The 18,421-nt window shown below is 44.0% G+C and overlaps 1 protein-coding gene across 3 annotated transcripts in view; it reads right to left on the reverse strand.

Annotated features, from left to right (window-relative positions):
• The window catches only part of RERG (RAS like estrogen regulated growth inhibitor), a 92,922-nt gene extending 80,492 nt beyond the window's left edge, over positions 1-12,430 (reverse strand). The window contains exons 1-2 of one of the 3 annotated variants that reach the window (XM_082239312.1): positions 12,161-12,430; positions 2,165-2,343 (exon numbers count right to left, since the gene is read on the reverse strand). In XM_082239312.1, the coding sequence (XP_082095438.1) occupies positions 2,165-2,225 (61 nt within the window). In that variant the 5' untranslated portion in view covers positions 2,226-2,343; positions 12,161-12,430. Of the gene's footprint in view, positions 1-2,164; positions 2,344-12,017; positions 12,138-12,160 lie in introns of those variants that run through there. The other 2 variants (XM_082239310.1, XM_082239311.1) reach the window with 2 other exon arrangements.
• Positions 12,431-18,421: the final 5,991 nt, after the last annotated feature.

Consider the following 18,421-nt stretch of genomic DNA (forward strand, 5'->3'; position numbering starts at 1 on the left):
CAACAACAGCAGCAAGAATACTGATCGCAAAGTATTGGAAGACACAAGATCTACCCACCGTGGAAGAATGGCAGATGAAAGTGATTGACTATATGACTTTGGCGGAAATGACGAGCAGAATTCGAGACCAGGGAAAGGAGACTGCGGAAGAAGATTGGAAGAAATTCAAGATTTATCTTAAGGACTACTATAAACTTGATGAAGTTTAGAATGTCGAGATTCTATAGAGAGAAAGGGTTGCAGTAATATAAGATTAGAATAAGAAAGGATTATGACGAATTAGAGTTGGGAAAAAACATTTATAAGTTGCTATAAAATTTGGACATGAGGATGCAGAAAGGGGAGGTATGGGGAAGTCCGAGGAAAGAAGTTTATGAAATGACATTATGAAATTATACTTGTTTGTTTGTTTGTTTTCTTTTTTGTGTTTGTCTGTTATAAAAACTTTTGTAAAACTAATAAAAAATATTATAAAAAAAAAAAGAAACTGCACTTGCAAATTATCAAAGGGGAGAGAAGATTTCAGTTACATTCTCATGCTTTGGGTACAGGTATTGAACCTTCCTCCTACTTTACAAATCATCACACCAGTGTTCTGCACTTTGCAGCCTCCCTAGGTGCCAGCACTTTAATTAGAGCCCAGTTGGAGCTGTCTTATACTGAGTTAGACCCTTGGTGCATCTAGCTCAGCACTGTCTCCACTGACAGTGGCATGTAGTCAATACACAGACACTGAAATTCAGGTAGAGGTCTCTGCCAGCCCTACCTGGAGATGCTGAGAATTGAACCAGGAACCCACCTGCAAGCAAAGCAGGCACTGAACTCAGGCTCCTCCCCCAACATTGCTCCCTGGAAATGAGGCGGGGCTGAAAATGCTAGCCAAAACAATGCTTTCAGTCGTTCATTCCCATTTATCTACAAAATTGGGATCCTCACAGCCTGCCTCTCAGGGATATTGTACTGACGATGTCTGCAAAGGACTTGGAATGTGCTATATGAAGACTAACTATTAGCATTGAGAACCAGGCGTTGACATTTTACCATTTTCCGCAGCAGCAACTGATTTGCTTTCACACCCATCCCCTCAATATGCTTGAACCTGAACAATTCTTCCAGTCAGAGGACAAAAACTGGCAAACTGCTAATTTTTAAGTGGAGACCATAAGGGAGGGAATCGGTTAAGCAGCAGGCTGGCAGCTTTTCCCTCCACGCAGCCCCCGTTCCAAAGCACTAATGCTTTGAATGAAGTAAAATGCAGCAAAGCTGGGTCATTCCAGAAAGTCATGCTGACCTCCTCTGATGAAACATTTCATTTGTTTACCACTGACTTTCTATGACAGGAGGAGGGAGCCTTTAGCAGCTCCAGGGCCACATTCTTCCCATGGGAAACCTTCCAGGGGCCGCAGGCCAGAGGTGGTCAGGGCCAGAGGTGTACCTCTTACCCCGTGAAGAAAAATCAGGAGGTTTCTACATATGCATCTCTTTATTCTCCATCCAGGCAGACAAGAGGCATTATCACAATTCAAGAACAAAATTGCTCAAGGAGGACACAGTGCATTGAGGGGTGTGTGGCCTGGGGCAGGGGGTGTGGCTTCAGGAGGGGTGTGGCCTGGGAAGAGTCCTAAAAACCAGACCAAGACAGGCCTGGCCGGCTGCTTCTACACCTGTGACCTGAGGTTTTTTCACCTATCTTCCAGGAAAGGCTAGTCAACCAAGCTACCCTACACAGGTTTGTCCTAGTGGTGGCCAAATTTTTATTCCACAGAAGGGTGAAGACAGTCCATGGACCCTGAAGGTGCCTGAGACCCTCTCCTGTTGCCCCTATATGCTGTTCCAGAAGACTCAGTGAGACCATGGTGGGTGGTCGGGTTTGGTCACCAACACAATCACAGTGCGACGCCTGTTTTAAAAGAAACTCCCACATCTTGGCTCAGGTCAATTCTTGTGACCTTTTCGGTGTGCGGCAAAAGCTTCAGAGTTTATTTAATGCACCTAAAGTGGCTAAAATGTTCCAACCTTTTAAAAAATAACACAGAATTACGGGTGTGAGAGGCCTTAGCTGGATCAGAACTCTGCTGTGTGTGTGTTTGTGTGCAAAAATACATCTTGAAAACACAAGAAAACAAAGCCGAATAAGGAGCAATGGAAGAGAAAGCAGACATACCTGACTTTCCCACTCCAGCTCGACCAAAGATGGCCAGTTTCACTTCTGCGCTCTTAGCCATGGCGGGGAGAAAATGGAGGATGGCGGAAACGTCGCTGGCTGAACCAAACTGGCACGAAGGATGAATGCCCAAGTCCTTTCTTCTGCCTTACCATGCCATTGTGATTTTCAAGCAGGGCCTAATGGGAAAAGACCCACCAAAGAGAAGGAATGAGCAGGTGAACAGGGGTGCTGCCAGCCACTGCCAAGGTCTCAGCAGAGGGTTGAGGTGTGTCCTGTTTCTCAGGAGAGCTTTTCGTCAGACGCAGCCCTCAAACGATAAGCCATGAACCTAGAACCAATCTCTTTCAAAAACTCAGGGAGTGGTTCTCTGTCTTCGGGCATGGGGGAAGAAGAAAAAGAGCAAAAGCTATATTTCTTTATATTATGCATTACATTTACGGTACCTGGGCTAGGCTGAGAGAGAGTGACTAGCCTAAAGTCATGCAGTGAGTTCCATGGCTGAGCAGGCATTTGACCCCTGGTCTCCCAGGTCCAGGTCTGGCACTCTAAACCACTGCATCATGATGGCTCTGTTCAGAAGAATCACATGTTACAGCCCCCTCTCTTCAGATCACAGCTGGGGCGATGGACGGACTTCACTCCCTTCCTGAATGATCCCATACACACACACACACACACACAGTGGACGCTAGGCTTGTGAATGTGATCCATGCGGGATGCACGTTTGCAACCTGCAGCGTTTGCAACCCACAGCAGTGCGTCTGCGCATGTGTGGGTTGCAATTTGACGCTTCTGCACATGTGTCACCGCCGAAACCTAGAAGAAACCTGTTCTGGTGCTTCTGGGTTTCGGCAGTTCGCAACCCGAAAAAACGCAATCTGAAGTGTCTGTAACCCGAGGTATGACTGTGTGTGTGTGTGTGTGTGTGTACACACACACACATATACAAGCTTGCATACCAAAGATGTGCAAATCATGTGGAAATCTTGGCAACAACCCTATTCCCTGAGATGCTACATTTCCACATAACTTTATGATAAGAGCTTTGCTGGATCAGGCCAAAGGCCCTTCTATCCCAGCATCTGGTTCTCACACTAGCCAACCAGATACCTGGTGGAAGTCCTAAAGCAGGATCCAAAAAATGCCACAACTCACTTGTGATTCCCAGCAACTGGCTGCGCTTCAAGACCCCCAAGCCAGCCCCAGGAGAATGAAGACACAAGGACACAGAACTTAGGTTAATGTTAATGGGCAAAATTTAGGCCTGCTCATCCACTACACAATGCATCTGGAGTGACCTTTGCATTATTCCTGTACACCCCCCCCAAAAAATTCTTTTTATAGGACTAACATACTAAATAGTACAATCCAATGTGCTGTTGCATGAAGCAGGGAACACAGATTAAGTGCCAAGGCCCCAATGTGGCCTTAATGGATCAATCCATTTTGCAACTGCACCACAACCAACTCAAGCCTTGGTGCAACAGCAGAAGCCATTGGTACTACAACACATGCATCTTCTGCCAGTTCCTGTGCAGCTGAGTTTCAGGAAAAAGAAGTTGTGCAGCAAAGTAGATGGAGGAGTGTAGCTTCCAGCAACCCATGGTATGGAGCCTAGAGAGTAAAATTGACAACCAGTCCCTCCATTTGGTCCTTGTAGGTCCTTGTTTCAGCTCCCTCCCTCCCTGGCTCCAAGCATCACCCGCAAACCCAAGACCTCACCTCCCTTCTGCTCTTCAATCACATTTGAGGACAACACAGTCAAAGCTATCTTTAGCAATTCCTCCTGTGTGGGGGCATCACAGCTTGAGCAGAGCCCATGCCTCATTACGCACAATGGCTGGTCACTTCAAAAAAAAAACAGAAGCACAAAACAGTTTGCCTTAAAAACACGCTTTAAAGGGCATAATCAGAAAATTACTCTGCACAAACTTCTATTACAATTGGGAGGAAAGGGTTAAGCAGCCCGTTACTAGCTGTCAACAATTAATCATTTCAAAGTATGGCCCTTGTTTAAAAAATGATCTGCCAATCCAGATTCAGACCGTTTTGGAGGGTGCAACTCTGTGCTTTCCTGTTTTTTGGGGAGCTTTAATGTGGGGCTTTTCAGTCTTGCTTGCATAACAGAGAATGTCAACGTCATGTTTGGCAAAATTACCTAACAGTTAATAGATACCATAGGACACACAACCGCTGAATAAAGTCTCGACATTCTTCAGTATAATCGGCTCAAAATACTGAAAAAAGTCCCATTTCCACCCCAGCCAAGATAGCTGCAATTATTATTGCCAGCAGTTGGCCTTGACAACTAACTTCCAATACAGGTTTTTACGTTTCTGAATGTACGAAAAACCCATTAACGCCGTTGCGGAGTCAGCTCCCCACAGCCTACTGTAACTCCCTTTATTGGTCCTCAGGAATTGCTATAAAAGCCACACCAGTTGGGAAAGGTATGCTTCTCAACATTTCCCCCTAAACAAACCTCTGTGCTTCTAAGTGCTCAGAAGCCCTTTGTGCATTCTGCATCAGGGGCAGAGTGCAGGGTTAGGCAAGGCTTAAAAGGTGTTTTATTATAGGGCTCGGAAAAGCTTTCCCCACCCTGCCCCATCCCATCTCACTCATCGGCTTGATGGAGGAGTTCTTTGTGAGAAATGCTAAGAGGTGGGGTGGACCAACACTGACCCCCTCACCCTTCTCAGTTGCCCATCCCAGAAAAGCATGAGACAACTGACAACTGTGAGGAAAAGTATGGCCATTTTTGGAAGAGGGTGTGAGTAATCTTCAACTATGAAGAAACGCTTTGCCCAAAATCAAAGGTCCCTCCACAAGTCCTTTTTATTATGCATCCACAATAATTTGTGCTCATGATAATATTGGGGCAGTTATAAGTAATCAATGACGCAGGCTCCCAGTATGTTTCGGAGCACAATCCAAAATGTTGATGCTGACTTTTAAAGCCCTAAATGGCTTCAACTGAATACCTGAAGGAGTGTCTTCATCCCCATCATTCAGCCTGAGGTCCAGCTCTGAGGGCCTTCCGGCAGTTCCCTCACTGCGAGAAGGGAAGTTACAGGGAACCAAGCAGAGGGCCTTCTCAGTAGTGGCCTCCCATCAAATGTCAAACAGATAAATAACTATATGACTTTTAGAAGACATCTGAAGGCAGCCCTGTATAAGGAAGTTTTAAATGTTTGGTGTTTTATTGCGCTTTTAATACTTTGTTGGAAAATGGCCAGAGTGGACGGGGTACAAATAAAAAAGTTGTTGTTGTTGTGTTGCAGAGCATATCTGCAAAAAGACTCTGGCCTGAAGTGTCATTTAAAGCCATCGTAACAAGACTTATTATTATTTTGCTATGCTAACAATTGACAAGCAACTGTAGAGAGTATTCTTCATCAGCCTCTATTTTCACAGGGTGGCTACAAATGACATCAGTTATGTGGGAAAACACAGAAACAAACGTATGTAGAGTTGGACCCCCTGATCCATCTAGTCTCTAAATTGACTGGCATCAGCTTTCCAGGGTACCAGACAGTTATCTCTTCCACTGCCCAGTCTTCTGGGAGATGCTAGAGACCAAATCTGAGACCTTCTGGCATGCAAAGCAGATGTTTTACCCACTGAGATACAGCTGTTGGGTAGCTATTGCTACAGGAACATGCCACATGCTCAGAGATACTGCATCTGCATTTATACTAAGGGGGCAAAAGTGTGTGTGTGTGAGAGAGAGAGAGAGAGAGAGAGAGAGAAAGAGAGAGAGAGAGGAGAGAGAGAGAGAGAGAGAGAGAGAGAGAGAGAGAGAGAGGAGGGGAACCTTAGTTTCCTCAGTGTTTCCACATCTGTGTTCTAATTTACATTTTTAAAATGTGATTTCTATTCAGAGTCATTGAGAGCTAGTGACTACCCAGTTGGCTTCATGGCTGACTGGGGATTTGAAGCCTGATCTCTCAGATCCTGGACCAGCACTCTAACCACTAAACCACACTGGCTCTTTCCTTATTTTTGCAGCTGCATCACACTGTTAATGATCAACTACAGTCCTGAGATCCTTTTCACCCATACTATGGCCAAGCAACCATTATTTGACTTGAGGACTGACAGCTGGGCATGTGAAGTGATTCCACTGGGGTTTTTTTTTTTTTTTTTTGAGAGGTAATTGAATGTTCTTGCACAAATGCAGACTTTAGTGCTCGGTGCCAAGTTATTTCACTAAACACTGACTTATTTCACTTTAAGTAAGTTTCTAACACTGCTCTTGCCTGATTTATTGGGCTGGCAATAAGTAAATAAATCCAACTTTGCTTGGAACAGAATTTAGAATTCATTTTTTTATGTGTAAGAAGCACATAGTTGGGCTCTCCAAGCTAGCAGTCTGATGGGATACCTCAGTAGAACATGAGATTCTTAATCTTAGGGTTCGAGGGTTTGAGCCCCATGTTGGGTAAAAGATTCCTGCAAAGGGGTTTTGACTGAACCTCATAGTCCCTTCCACCTCTAAGATCCCAGGATCCAGGACTTTGCAGTCAGACAACACGGTGACCACCATCCAATAAATTCAGCTCACTGAAATAATTTGGTTTAAACATGTTTAATTCTGTTCTGGATTGCAGCTGATGCCTTTGGAGCTCTTTTTCATCATAACTTTGTTCCCAGAGCTATCTTGTTGGCTCAGGGGTGTTTATAATACTGGCAAAAAATAATAATCTACTGAAGGCCTCAGTAGGCCAAAAGGCCGGTGAGAAAGATACAAGTAAAAACAAACCAACACTCTACTCTCCGAAAACATCTCCCCAAAGTGTAAAAGCTGTGAAAAAGGAAACTTCTATGTCATGGGTCATAACGAAAGGGATTGAAAATAAAGCTGCCAATTATCATAATTCCTTTGTGCAAATCTGTGGCACGGCCAAACTTGCAATGTCATGAACAGCTCTGTATCCTCACCTCAAAAAAGGTGAGGTAGAGCTGCAAAAAGGTTCAGAAAAGAGCAAGCCAAATAATCAAGGAGACAGCGCAACTCCCCTATGAGGAAAGATTACAACATTTGGAGCTTTTGGGGGTAGAAAAACGGTGAGCAAGGGAGAATGCAACAGAGGAATACAAAGTGTACACAGTGGGGAGGCGAAAAGTTGGTAGGCTTCTCTCAAAATACTGGAACTCAGGGTCATCTAATGAAGCTGAATGGACAGAGGGGAAATTATATTTCTGCACTTGGCACATGGGCTCATCCATACTTTTGCTTCTCCTAGGCCTAGAAACTGAGGTTTTCCGCTTGTCCTGTACTTTCTAGGAATGGGTCTGAGAGACTTTTTGTTAGACCCACGACTTTCCCCAGAAAACCTGCCGTTTACCGCTCAATTGGACAAACGTCAATCCGCTTTTACGCTTGTTCCGATTTGGCAGCAAATAACAAGTTTTCTGGGGGAAAGTGGCGGAAGTGTGGACGAGCGATGACCTTCACTACCATAAGATGTGATAACAGCTTTTGTTTTCAGTTGATTTGGTTAACCCCTTTTAAAGCCATCCAAGTTGCTGGCTATCAATGGTTAATAGTCAGAGAGCGATCAGTGTTACCTTAAGTATCAGAGACAGCATGCCTCTGAAGACCAGTTTTGGGGAATCAGAATAGAGGTAAGGGCTGTTATATCCTCCTTGTGGGCTTCCCGCAGGAATCTGGTTGTTTCACTGTGGGGACAGGATGCTAGGCTACATAGCCCTTTGGTCTGATCTAGCAAAGCTCTCCTTATGCCTATAGCATGTTGCAGAGATCCACCACAAAGAACACATATTATATTCCACACCTGCCCCACCTCTGAAACTGGTCAGTCTCCAGCTCAAGAAGATGTCCAAAGCTGGAAGACAGCCATCCCGTACAGAAGATTGCCTCTCTATTATTCATTGCATCTTGTGGATTTCTAAAAGGAGCATCTCCACCCCCATCGTTCTACCCGGACACTGAGATCGAGGGCCAAGGGCCTTCTGGTGGTTCCCTCACTGCGAGAAGCCAAGTTACAGGGAACCAGGCAAAGGGCCTTCTTGGTAGTGGCACCCGCTCTGTGGAACGCCCTCCCACCAGATGTCAAAGGGAACAACAGCTACCAGACTTTTAGAAGACATCTGAAGGCAGCCCTGTTTAGGGAAGCTTTTAATGTTTGATGTATTACAGTATTTTAATATTTTGTTGGAAGCCGCTCAGAGTGGCTGGGGAGGCCCAGCCAGATGGGTGGGGTATGAATAATAAATTATTATTATTAAAAACCTTTTGTGTGCCTGAACAAGAGTCAAAGACACTTGAACACTGATAATATTTGCAAGGAGATGGGGGGGAAGGAGGCAGAGAAGTTGGTAAGGTGACGTTAGCAAAAAGAACGAAGGAAATGTTCTTGAGCTTTGCAAAAGTAACAGAAAAAAAATCTGACAAGGAGCTCTGTGAAAGTCAAAAGCTGGCAGCTCTTCCGATGTCTTGGAGCTGTTCTAGTAAGAGATAATACTGTGGTACATCTTTTAGGTTTAGAGTAGAGTATCCTATTCCAGAGACTAACATTTTCATGCTAAATTAAACAAAGCAGGAGCTTTCATTCATCCTTGCAAAGCTATTTTTAAAAGCCACACGTAAACAAAGCAGGCATATGCATCTATTTCCTGTCTTGGCTACTGTGCAGCCTTGTTTCTTGGACACAGTCAGTATGCCAGAGAAACGCGGCATTGACAAGGTGTCCTGATGAAAGTGCTTCTGATCACCCAGAAAGTAAGAGTCAACAACTGGCAACCCTGGGTATAAATCTGCCCCACCAATTGCTAACCTCAGAGGCAAAAGAAAAGCACAGATGAACAACTCATGGAACTTGATAGGGAGACTATTAAAAAAGCAGCAGGTGTAAAACTAAAAAGTGCAGATTTTTTTTCTAAAAAATAACATGCTGCTCCATTTACTTTATTTTGATAACAAGCAAGTTTTTTTTTAAAGAAATGAAAGAAAAGTTAATGTTTTAAAAGGGAAAGTTGTCACAATTGCCAGCAAACAAAAGTATAGGATACAGTTTTGAGATTTAAACGAGTCCATAATAAGGCATACCAAGAGGGAAGGGATGTTTGGTCTATAATTACAAAGCGTCTCATGGTCTAAATCAAAACAATTACAAGTTTTTATTTAAAAAAAGAAGACGACAAAAAGTAACCTTCAGCTGTACCAAACTGACACACTAGCATAGCTCTTTGGTAGCTCCTGAGCTACCAAATGATCTCAAGCATTTTGGCCCCCAGACACTTTTAGCTTATGTAAGGTTCCCCCCCTCCCCAGAAGGGTGATTTGCCAAAGCCTGGAATACTGTACTGGTAGTTCAGATTATTGAGCTTGAAATAGAACAAGTTTTCTGTGCCACTAAGATCACCCTGAAAATACATGAATTAAGGATGGAGGTCCGTGCCCTCCAAGCTTGTGCAAGAGCACCTTTCTCAGAGCATTGAGATAGCCACAGCTGATCCCCAAATATCTACATTTGGCCTAGGCATGCAGTGAGAGTGCAGGGCTTCTGAGCAGCCATGCTCCCAGGCAAGGTAAATTAAACTCTGGCCTAGATTTTGGTGGTGGAAACATATACAGTAGTACCTCGGGTTACATACACTTCAGGTTACCGACTCCGCTAACCCAGAAATAGTGCTTCAAGTTAAGAACTTTGCTTCAGGATGAGAACAGAAATCGTGCTCCAGCAGCGCGGCAGCAGCAGGAGACCCCATTAGCTAAAGTGGTGCTTCAGGTTAAGAACAGTTTCAGGTTAAGAACGGACCTCCGGAACGAATTAAGTACTTAACCCGAGGTACCACTGTAACGTGAACTTCTTTTAAGAAAAAGAAAACTGTGCCTCTGAACACATGCAGAGTACCTTCACCATTCATTTATAACCCACCCTTCTTCCAAAGAGTTCAGGCCAGCATAGCTAGTTCTCCCTCCTTTTAACATCACAACAACCCTGCAGTGTAGGTGGTATGTTAAGAGAGGGGGGGAACTAGTTTAAAGTCACCCAGTGACTTATGGAGCTGCAGAAGTGGAACTGAACCTCAGGGCCCTTCCAAGACAGTGGCGTAGCGTGGGGGGTGCAGGGGGGGCCGGCCGCACTGGGCGCAACATCTGGGGGTTAGGGTTAGGGGGCGCAAATCCACGGGTTAGGGGGCGCAAATTACTTGCCTTGCCCCGGGTGCTGACAACCCACGCTACGCCACTGCTTCCAAGATACCCTTTTTATTGTGCATCCATGCTGATTTGAACTCATGGTATCAGGGTGGTCATACGCAAACCCACCATCAATATTGTTTGCACCTGCAAAAGTTTTGGGGCGGACATACTGTTTCATTCCCAAATCAGCGCACGTCCCATAACTTCCTGCAGAATTTCCACTTTTAAAGACTATAACTTTTACTTTTGTTTTTGTCCGGCTTTTGTTAACACTTTCGTCGCCTCTATAGCAATAATGAGATGACATCGGAGAAGCGTCACAGAAGAACTGATGAAACCAACTGAAGTTTGGATGGTCCAGTTGGTGCTCTGAGTGCTGGATCAGGACCTGGGAGACCAGGGTTCGAATCCACACTCAGCCATGAAGCTTGCTGGGTGACCTTGAGCCAGTCCCAGTCTCTCAACCCTGAACCTACCTTGCAGGTTGTTGTGATAATAAAATGAAGAGTGAGGAGAACCACATTGGAGGTTCCTTGGAGGAAACGCTGGTATATAAATGCAATTCAAAAAGAAAATAAGTACCAAAATCCACCACTATCATTGCATCACCCCCCCCCAAAAAAAAAAACACGGTGTGGAGGGGCTCCTAGTCTCTCCAGTCCTAGCAGCCCAACATTGCCGTGGCGGGTGGGAAAAGTTCCTAAGATTGAGAAGCCAGGATTCCTAAACAGCCCAGGTGGCTCTGCTCTGCGAATGAGCCACGCAGGTAACAGATGAGGGAGATCCGTTGCTGAATCCCAGATTTGTGGGTGTGCGGCTGGGGAGAATACCGAGCCATTTTATAGTCCAACAGAAGCACCAGCTTTGGTGGACGTCTGCCCACTTTCTCAGAGCCTTGAAAGCTTCTACCCCCATAAATCTAACAGCCTTTAAAGGTGCCAGGAGACGCTTTCGACGAAAGAGCAGAAGACGCCAACCTCTCTGCAACTAACTCCCTCAACCTCTTCTACCCTGGAGAGGAGCGAAAAGCTTCAAAATATACACCCACCCACCACACCTTCCTGCACCTGCCTCCTCAGCGGCTGTGATCCTGCCCTCCTCCCTGGGGGTAAGTCCCAATGAACGTACTTCTGAGCAGACATAATAGTGAGCGTGCTTGACCAGGACCTGGGAGACCAGTGTTCGAATCCTCGCTCGGCCATGAAGCTTGCCGGGTCACCTTGGGCCAGCTGCTGTCTCTCAAACTAACCTACCTCGCAGGATTGCTGTGCAGATTAAATGAGGAGCAGGAGGAAAAAGGTGGGGCATAAATGCAATCGATAAAGATAATAAGCAAGATATGTAAGCTTGCAGTTTTGTGGTGTGGTTGCTGCAAAGAGGTCCCTCACACGCAAAAGAAGGACCCCCTTCCAGGAAGTGCGTCTCCTTTTTCACTTTTTCTCTCGCTGTCATTTTCTGCCTGACAATCATAGAACCGCAGAGTGGCAAGCCACCCAAGGGTCATCTAGTCCAACCCCCTGCAATACAGGAATCTTTCGCCCAAAGCGGCACTCGAACCCACCACCCTGAGATTAAGAGTCTCATGCTCTGGCTTTTAAACCTGGGAGACTCCTCTGCGCTCATCCTTGGGAAGGACGAAACAAAACTCTGCCTTTCCGGCACATTTTAAATGCAAATTACCCGCCCACGATCCCGGAGATCTGCAAGCTTGTGGCGGCGGCACTTTTCTCCTCGTGCTTTTGCCGCAGCGATGGAGGGGGGGGGGAATCACCCTTCCAAACGCGCAGCGACCCTCGGTCTCCCATCCGGCGAAACCGACTCACCTCGCTCAGCCTGCGCTCCGGGAGGCGGCCCCTCGAGGTCAGGTCTTTCCCTGCCCGCCTCCAGCCCGGCAGCCCTGCGGCGCTGCAGCAAACGAAGGGACCCGGCGTCCGGATCAGAGGCGCCGCCGAGCCATGGACAGCCTCCCGGATTCTTCGGCTAGCGGCAGAGACTGCGGCGTTAAAAAAGGCGGCGCGGCGCGCAACACTCCAAAGCAGCCCGACGCGTCTCCCTCGCTTGCCGGCAACGCTGTGGGAGCAACGAATCACGCCGCCGGTTTTTTCAATAGGGGGGAAAGGAAGCTCTAGGGCGCCACCGGCAGGCCGCCGGGCTTCAAGGCGGCTCGGGGGACCGCATACCAAAAAATGGCAGCCTCGAGAGGTGGGGAGGCAGAGTTTATTTTCTAGGGCGCGCGTATTTGCGCAGCGAGAAGAACGCACGACCCCAAAAGTTGGAACAGCTCCCCGGTGAGGAAAGGTGGCCGCACTGGTTTTTTGTTTAGTTTGGGTAAAAGGCGAGTAAATGGGAAGCGTGGAGTACAAAATGATGCGCGGGAATAAAAGTGGCTAGAGCAGCAGTTCTCATTTTTTCCCCTCTAGGCCACACTTTCAGCATAAAAATTTGCTCACCGGATTTTTTCTCTATAAGGAATACATTGGAAAACAAAAAGAAACAACGCGGTGCTTGATGAATAACATAGAATACAGCTGCTTTATAATATAATCAGGGGACATCCAGTAGGTATAAAACAATGTAGCTACCAAAGAACGTGAATCATTCACAAAATATAATTATAAACGGCAACTGGGATTGTCCTCAGCTTCACTTGATGCTCTTACTGTCCTTCTGAAAAGATATCTATCCATATTCTGCAAATAAATAAATTGTGGTATTATACTATATTACACAGGGACACGGGTGCTGCTGTGGGTTAAACCACAGAGCCTAGGACTTGCCAATCAGAAGGTCAGCGGTTCGAATCCCCGTGACAGGGTGAGCTCCCGTTGCTCAGTCCCTGCTCCTGCCAACCTAGCAGTTCGAAAGCACGTCAAAGTGCAAGTAGATAAATAGGTACCGCTCCAGCAGGAAGGTAAACGGCATTTCCGTGCACTGCTCTGGTTCGCCAGAAGCGGCTTACTCCTGCTGGCCACATGGCCCAGAAGCTGTACGCTGGCTCCCTTGGCCAATAAAGCGAGATGAGCACTGCAACCCCAGAGTCGGCCACGACTGGACCTAATGGTCAGGGGTCCTTTTACCCCTTTACCTTACTATTTTTTTTTTAATATCAAAAATTTTATTGAGAAAAGTACACAGTCAACAATATGTTACAAGTATTATAAGTACAAACATATAAAGAACAAAGAAAAAAAAGTTCCATCTAAAAGAGATCCATCAAAATAAGAAGGAGTACCGTCAAAAAGACTAAAAATGAGAAAAGAAGAAAAAAGAAAGGGTGGAGAAGAAAAAAGAAAAAGAAAAAAAGCAGAAAGAGTAAAACGGTAAGACCAAAGCCACAGATACAATTAACAGAGCTTCCGTCCGACTCGGTCTTGGATTTACCAATTCTTATATTATTTCTGCAGTATTAAAAAAGCAAATATACATCGATGATTTCAGCTATCGTCTACTGATAAGTTATTTATTCCCTGGGTATTTTCAAAATAAATTAAAAAAATTTTCCATTCGTCTTTAAGTTTACTTGAGTTGTATTGTCTTATTTTTTGTGTCAATCTCGCTAGTTCAATATATTGATATAGCCTCAATTGCCACTCTCCTATAGCAGGTAAGTCAGAGGTTTTCCATTTTTGTGCTATTTGGATCCGCGCTGCAGCCATGGCATATTGAAAAAAAGTTTGGTCTATTTTCTTTATTTCTTTACCCATCAGTCCTAAAAGAAACAGTTCGGGGGTTTTTGGGATGTTATATTTCAGAATTTTTTTCATTTCGTCATGAATATGCGTCCAAAATTCTTTTATTACATCACAGGTCCACCAAATGTGGAAGAAGGTCCCAACCTTGTCTCTACATCTCCAGCAGGTGTTGTCGACAGATTTATACATTTTTCCTAACTTTGCTGGGGTCAAGTACCAGCGATAAACCATTTTCTCAAGATTTTCCCGTAGAGCCACACAAGCTGTAAATTTTACACCTTTCGTCCAAAGTATTTGCCATTTGTTATAATCTATGTTATGACCAATGTCTTTCTCCCATTTTACCATAGCCCCTTTCACCTGATCTTCCTTAGTGTCCCATTCCAATAGTTGTTTATACATTTTTGAGAGGAGTTTATTATTACTTTCCAAGATTTCAACCTGAAACCTCGATTTTTTTTTCATTCATGCCCAATCTCTTATGCTCACCCCATAAGGCGTGAATCTGGTGAAAGTGGAACCAATCTTTTATTTTATCTTTCAGTACCTCATAAGGCTTCACCCTCCATCCTGTTTCTGTCTTTTCTACAATATCCTCATACGTACATTTTTCATCAGCCATATTTATTTTTTTTATTTTAATGATATTAGTTGGGGAGAGCCACCACGGGATACCTTTCTCAATCATTCTTTTATACCTCTTCCACACTTCCAGTAGTGGGCCTCTGATTATATGGTTAGAAAATCCTCTGTGGACCTCCCCTTTATCTTGCCATAGGTAGGCGTGCCACCCAAATCTTATATTAAAACCCTCCAAATCTAAGAGGTCTGTATTTTTGAGGGTGGCCCACTCCTTTATCCAGCAGATACAGGCTGCTTCATAATATAACCTAATATTTGGGACCGCAAATCCGCACCTTTCTCTCGAGTCTGTTAAATATTTCAACCTTACTCTGGCCCTCTTCCCCTGCCAGATAAACTTGGTCAGGGTTCTTTGCCAATTCTTAAAGAGGGAGGTGCCTTTAATTATCGGGATGTTTTGAAAGAGGAATAGTAATTTCGGGAGGATGCACATCTTTATGGCTGCCATCCTCCCTGTCCATGAGAGTTTTAATCTGTGCCAAGTATCTAAATCCTTTTTAATATCCTGCCACACCTTACTGTAGTTGTCCTCAACCAAGTTTATATTTTTAGGTGAAAGCCAAATTCCCAGATATTTTACTTTATTCACAGCTTTAATGCCAATCTTTTCTTCCAGTTGAATTTTCTCCTGTTCAGTCATGTTCTTTGTTAGGACTTTTGTTTTTTTCCTATTTAATCTGAAACCGGACAGCCTACCAAAATCCTCCAGAAGTTCAACCACTCTGCTAGCACTATCCACTGGTTTCTCCACAGACACAACTAGGTCATCGGCGTAGGCTTTAAGCTTAAATTCTTTGTTCCCAATTTTTATCCCCCTCACATTCACTGTCTCCCTTATTCTATTTGCAATAACTTCTAAGACCATTATAAATAACAGGGGGGACAGAGGGCAGCCCTGCCTTGTACCCTTGTTAATCTTAAATGGTTTCGTCAAATTATCATTTATAATCAGCCTGGCCTGTTGTTCTGAGTATATTGCCCTGATACCTTTCAGATAAGGACCTTCAATGCCTGCCTTTCCCAGGCATTGTATTAAGAATTCCCATGAGACATTATCGAAGGCCTTTTCGGCATCTATAAAAATTAGTGCAGCCGGGACATCTATTCTCATATCTAGGTATTCAATGATGTTTAATATGTGGCGGACATTTTCTCTCTGGTGTCTGTTTGGGAGAAAGCCCACTTGGTCTTTGTGTATGTACTTCGTTAAGAGCTTCTTAAGTCTACAGGCCATAATGTCCGCAAAGATCTTATAATCGCTGTTAAGCAAGGAGATTGGCCTGTAGTTTTTTATATCTGTTTTTTCTTTTTCTGTTTTTGAGATCAAAGTTATGTAAGCCTCCTTCCACGAGGCCGGGACCTCCCCCCCCTGAAAGATGTTATTGATCACGTCTTTTAGGACCGGGGCTAGATGTTCTTCTAATGTTTTATAATATTTCGCGGACAGGCCGTCCGGCCCGGGGGCTTTCCCGGTCTTCATTCTGTTAATGGCCTCCTTGATCTCATTTTCTGTGATCTCCTTATTCAGTTCTATTTTATCCTCTTCTAATATATATTTCTTTTCATTTTGTTCCAGATAATTCTTAATCTCTACACTATTTTCCCCTCCTTTTTCATATAGCTTTTCAAAGAATTGGGTAAACTTATTTTCTATTTCCTCTGGGTCTTCTATAATATTATCCTCCAGTATTATTTTATTTATCATATTTTGTTTCTTTCTTTTTCTTAACTGCCAGGCGAGTAACTTCCCCATTTTATTTGCCGACTCAAAATACCTTTGCTTTGTAAATTTAATTTTCCACTCTATCTCTTGATTTAGTATTGCTGAATATTGAGTTTGTAACACCTTAGAGGCTCGGTTAGCAGCTTCATCTGTTGGATTTTTAGTTAATTTTTTCTCGTAATTTCTCAATTGAGAGAGGATCTCCTCTTTCTTACGCTCCCTTACCTTTCTCCTGTAGTTATTTTGTTGTATTAAGAGTCCCCTCAGGACCGCCTTACTGGCGTCCCAGACTACATCTATAGGGGTTTCTTTGTTCAAATTTAAATTTAAGTATTCTTTTAGGGTGCCTTTAATTCTTTCCCTCACCTCTTCTCTGTCAAGTAAGTTCTCGCACATCCTCCATCTGTATTGCCCCTTCACTTCATTTTTTATTTCCATATCTAGAGGACAATGATCTGATAATGTCCTGGGGTGGATCTCACATTTCTTAACTCTCATGGAGAGTGCTCTTGTCAACCAAATCTGATCTATTCTACCCCAGCTCTGATGGGGTTCGGAGTAATGAGTGAACTGTTTAGAGGTGGGGTTTTGGTATCTCCAAATATCAATTAGGTCTAAGTTTTCTTCCATATCCCTAAATGAATTCGGTAGTTTTCCCCTATTCAGTTTTCCCCTCTCTGTACTCCTATCCAAATCCGGCGTTGGGACGCCATTCATATCCCCAAGCAGGATTAGTTTGCAGTTGTCCAATTCTAATAACATGCTTTCAAGTTTCTCAAAAAACTCCCCTCTGTTTGTATTCGGAGCGTATATCGTTACAACATTAATTCCCCCCCCCCGAAAATTTAGTTGAATTCCTAAAATTCTTCCTTCCTCGTCCTTACAGATCAAAGTCGGTTCCCATTTTTCTTTAACATATATCACTACTCCTCTTTTTTTTCCAACATCAGAGTTAATAAAATCTACCCCTAGTTTTTTATTCACCAAGATATGTTTGTGTTTTTTAGCAATATGAGTTTCCTGAAAGCAAATTACATCGTACCTCTTATTTTTCAAGACTTTCTCAATTTTATTCCTTTTAACTTTCTCGTTCAACCCGTTCACATTCCAGGATAAAAATTTCAATGAGTGTGTAATGATTTACCTTTTGTCTGGTTCTAAACCTTTAACCGTATTCAGCAACTATAATCTCTTTCCCTTGTTTCCTGAGAGCTCCCCCTCTTCTACAATCTCCGCTCCCACTGCGGCCTCCTCCTCCTCTTCCTCTGATTCCCCCACCTCCTCCTCTGCACTCCTTTCCTCCTCGTATATGTTTCTTGTCCCTCCATCCTCTTTTTCCAACCTGTTCCTTAATCTATTCTCTATCTTTCCCAGATCTTTCTCATATCTTCTCAAAAACTTATCCGCCTCCTGTGTGTCCAACAATCTAATTTTTTTCTCTTTATAGAAGAAGCTGATCCCATCCGGGAACTCCCAGCGAAATGGGATCTCATTTCTCCTCAGAGCTGCTACCACTTGTTTGTATCCTTCTCTTTTACGAAGTAGCCTGACCGGTATTTCTTTATAAATGATGATAGGCCTTCCATCAATTCTTAATCTATTATTGTAGCTCTTTCTCAAAATTAAATTTTTCATTTCCAAGGAATTAAAGATCACCAAGCAATCCCCCAAGAACTTACTCACTTTCAAATGGTTAGGCCTATTCATTCTATAAACATTATCAACAGTAGCTGCCACCTCTTCTTCTTTTAAATTTAACCAATTAGAGAGTTCTTTTATCATTTTCCCTCTAATGTCTTCGTTTCTCCCCTCTGCTACTCCCCTGAATTTAAGATGGAGCTGTTTTGACCGCATATCCGCCATGGCTAGGTTATCCCAAATCCTATCTTGAGAGATGCTTAGCTCTCCCAATTCTTCCTTTACCTTCACCGTCTCCTTTTTTTGTTCCCTCATCTCTTTCTGCAGCTTTCTATTAGATTCCTCAATCAATTTGGACTTTGCTGAGAGATCTTGAATTTTGGCTGAGA

This window comes from Podarcis vaucheri, assembly GCF_965113315.1.
Source record: "Podarcis vaucheri genome assembly, chromosome: 10".
NCBI classification, from domain to species: Eukaryota; Metazoa; Chordata; class Lepidosauria; order Squamata; family Lacertidae; genus Podarcis; species Podarcis vaucheri.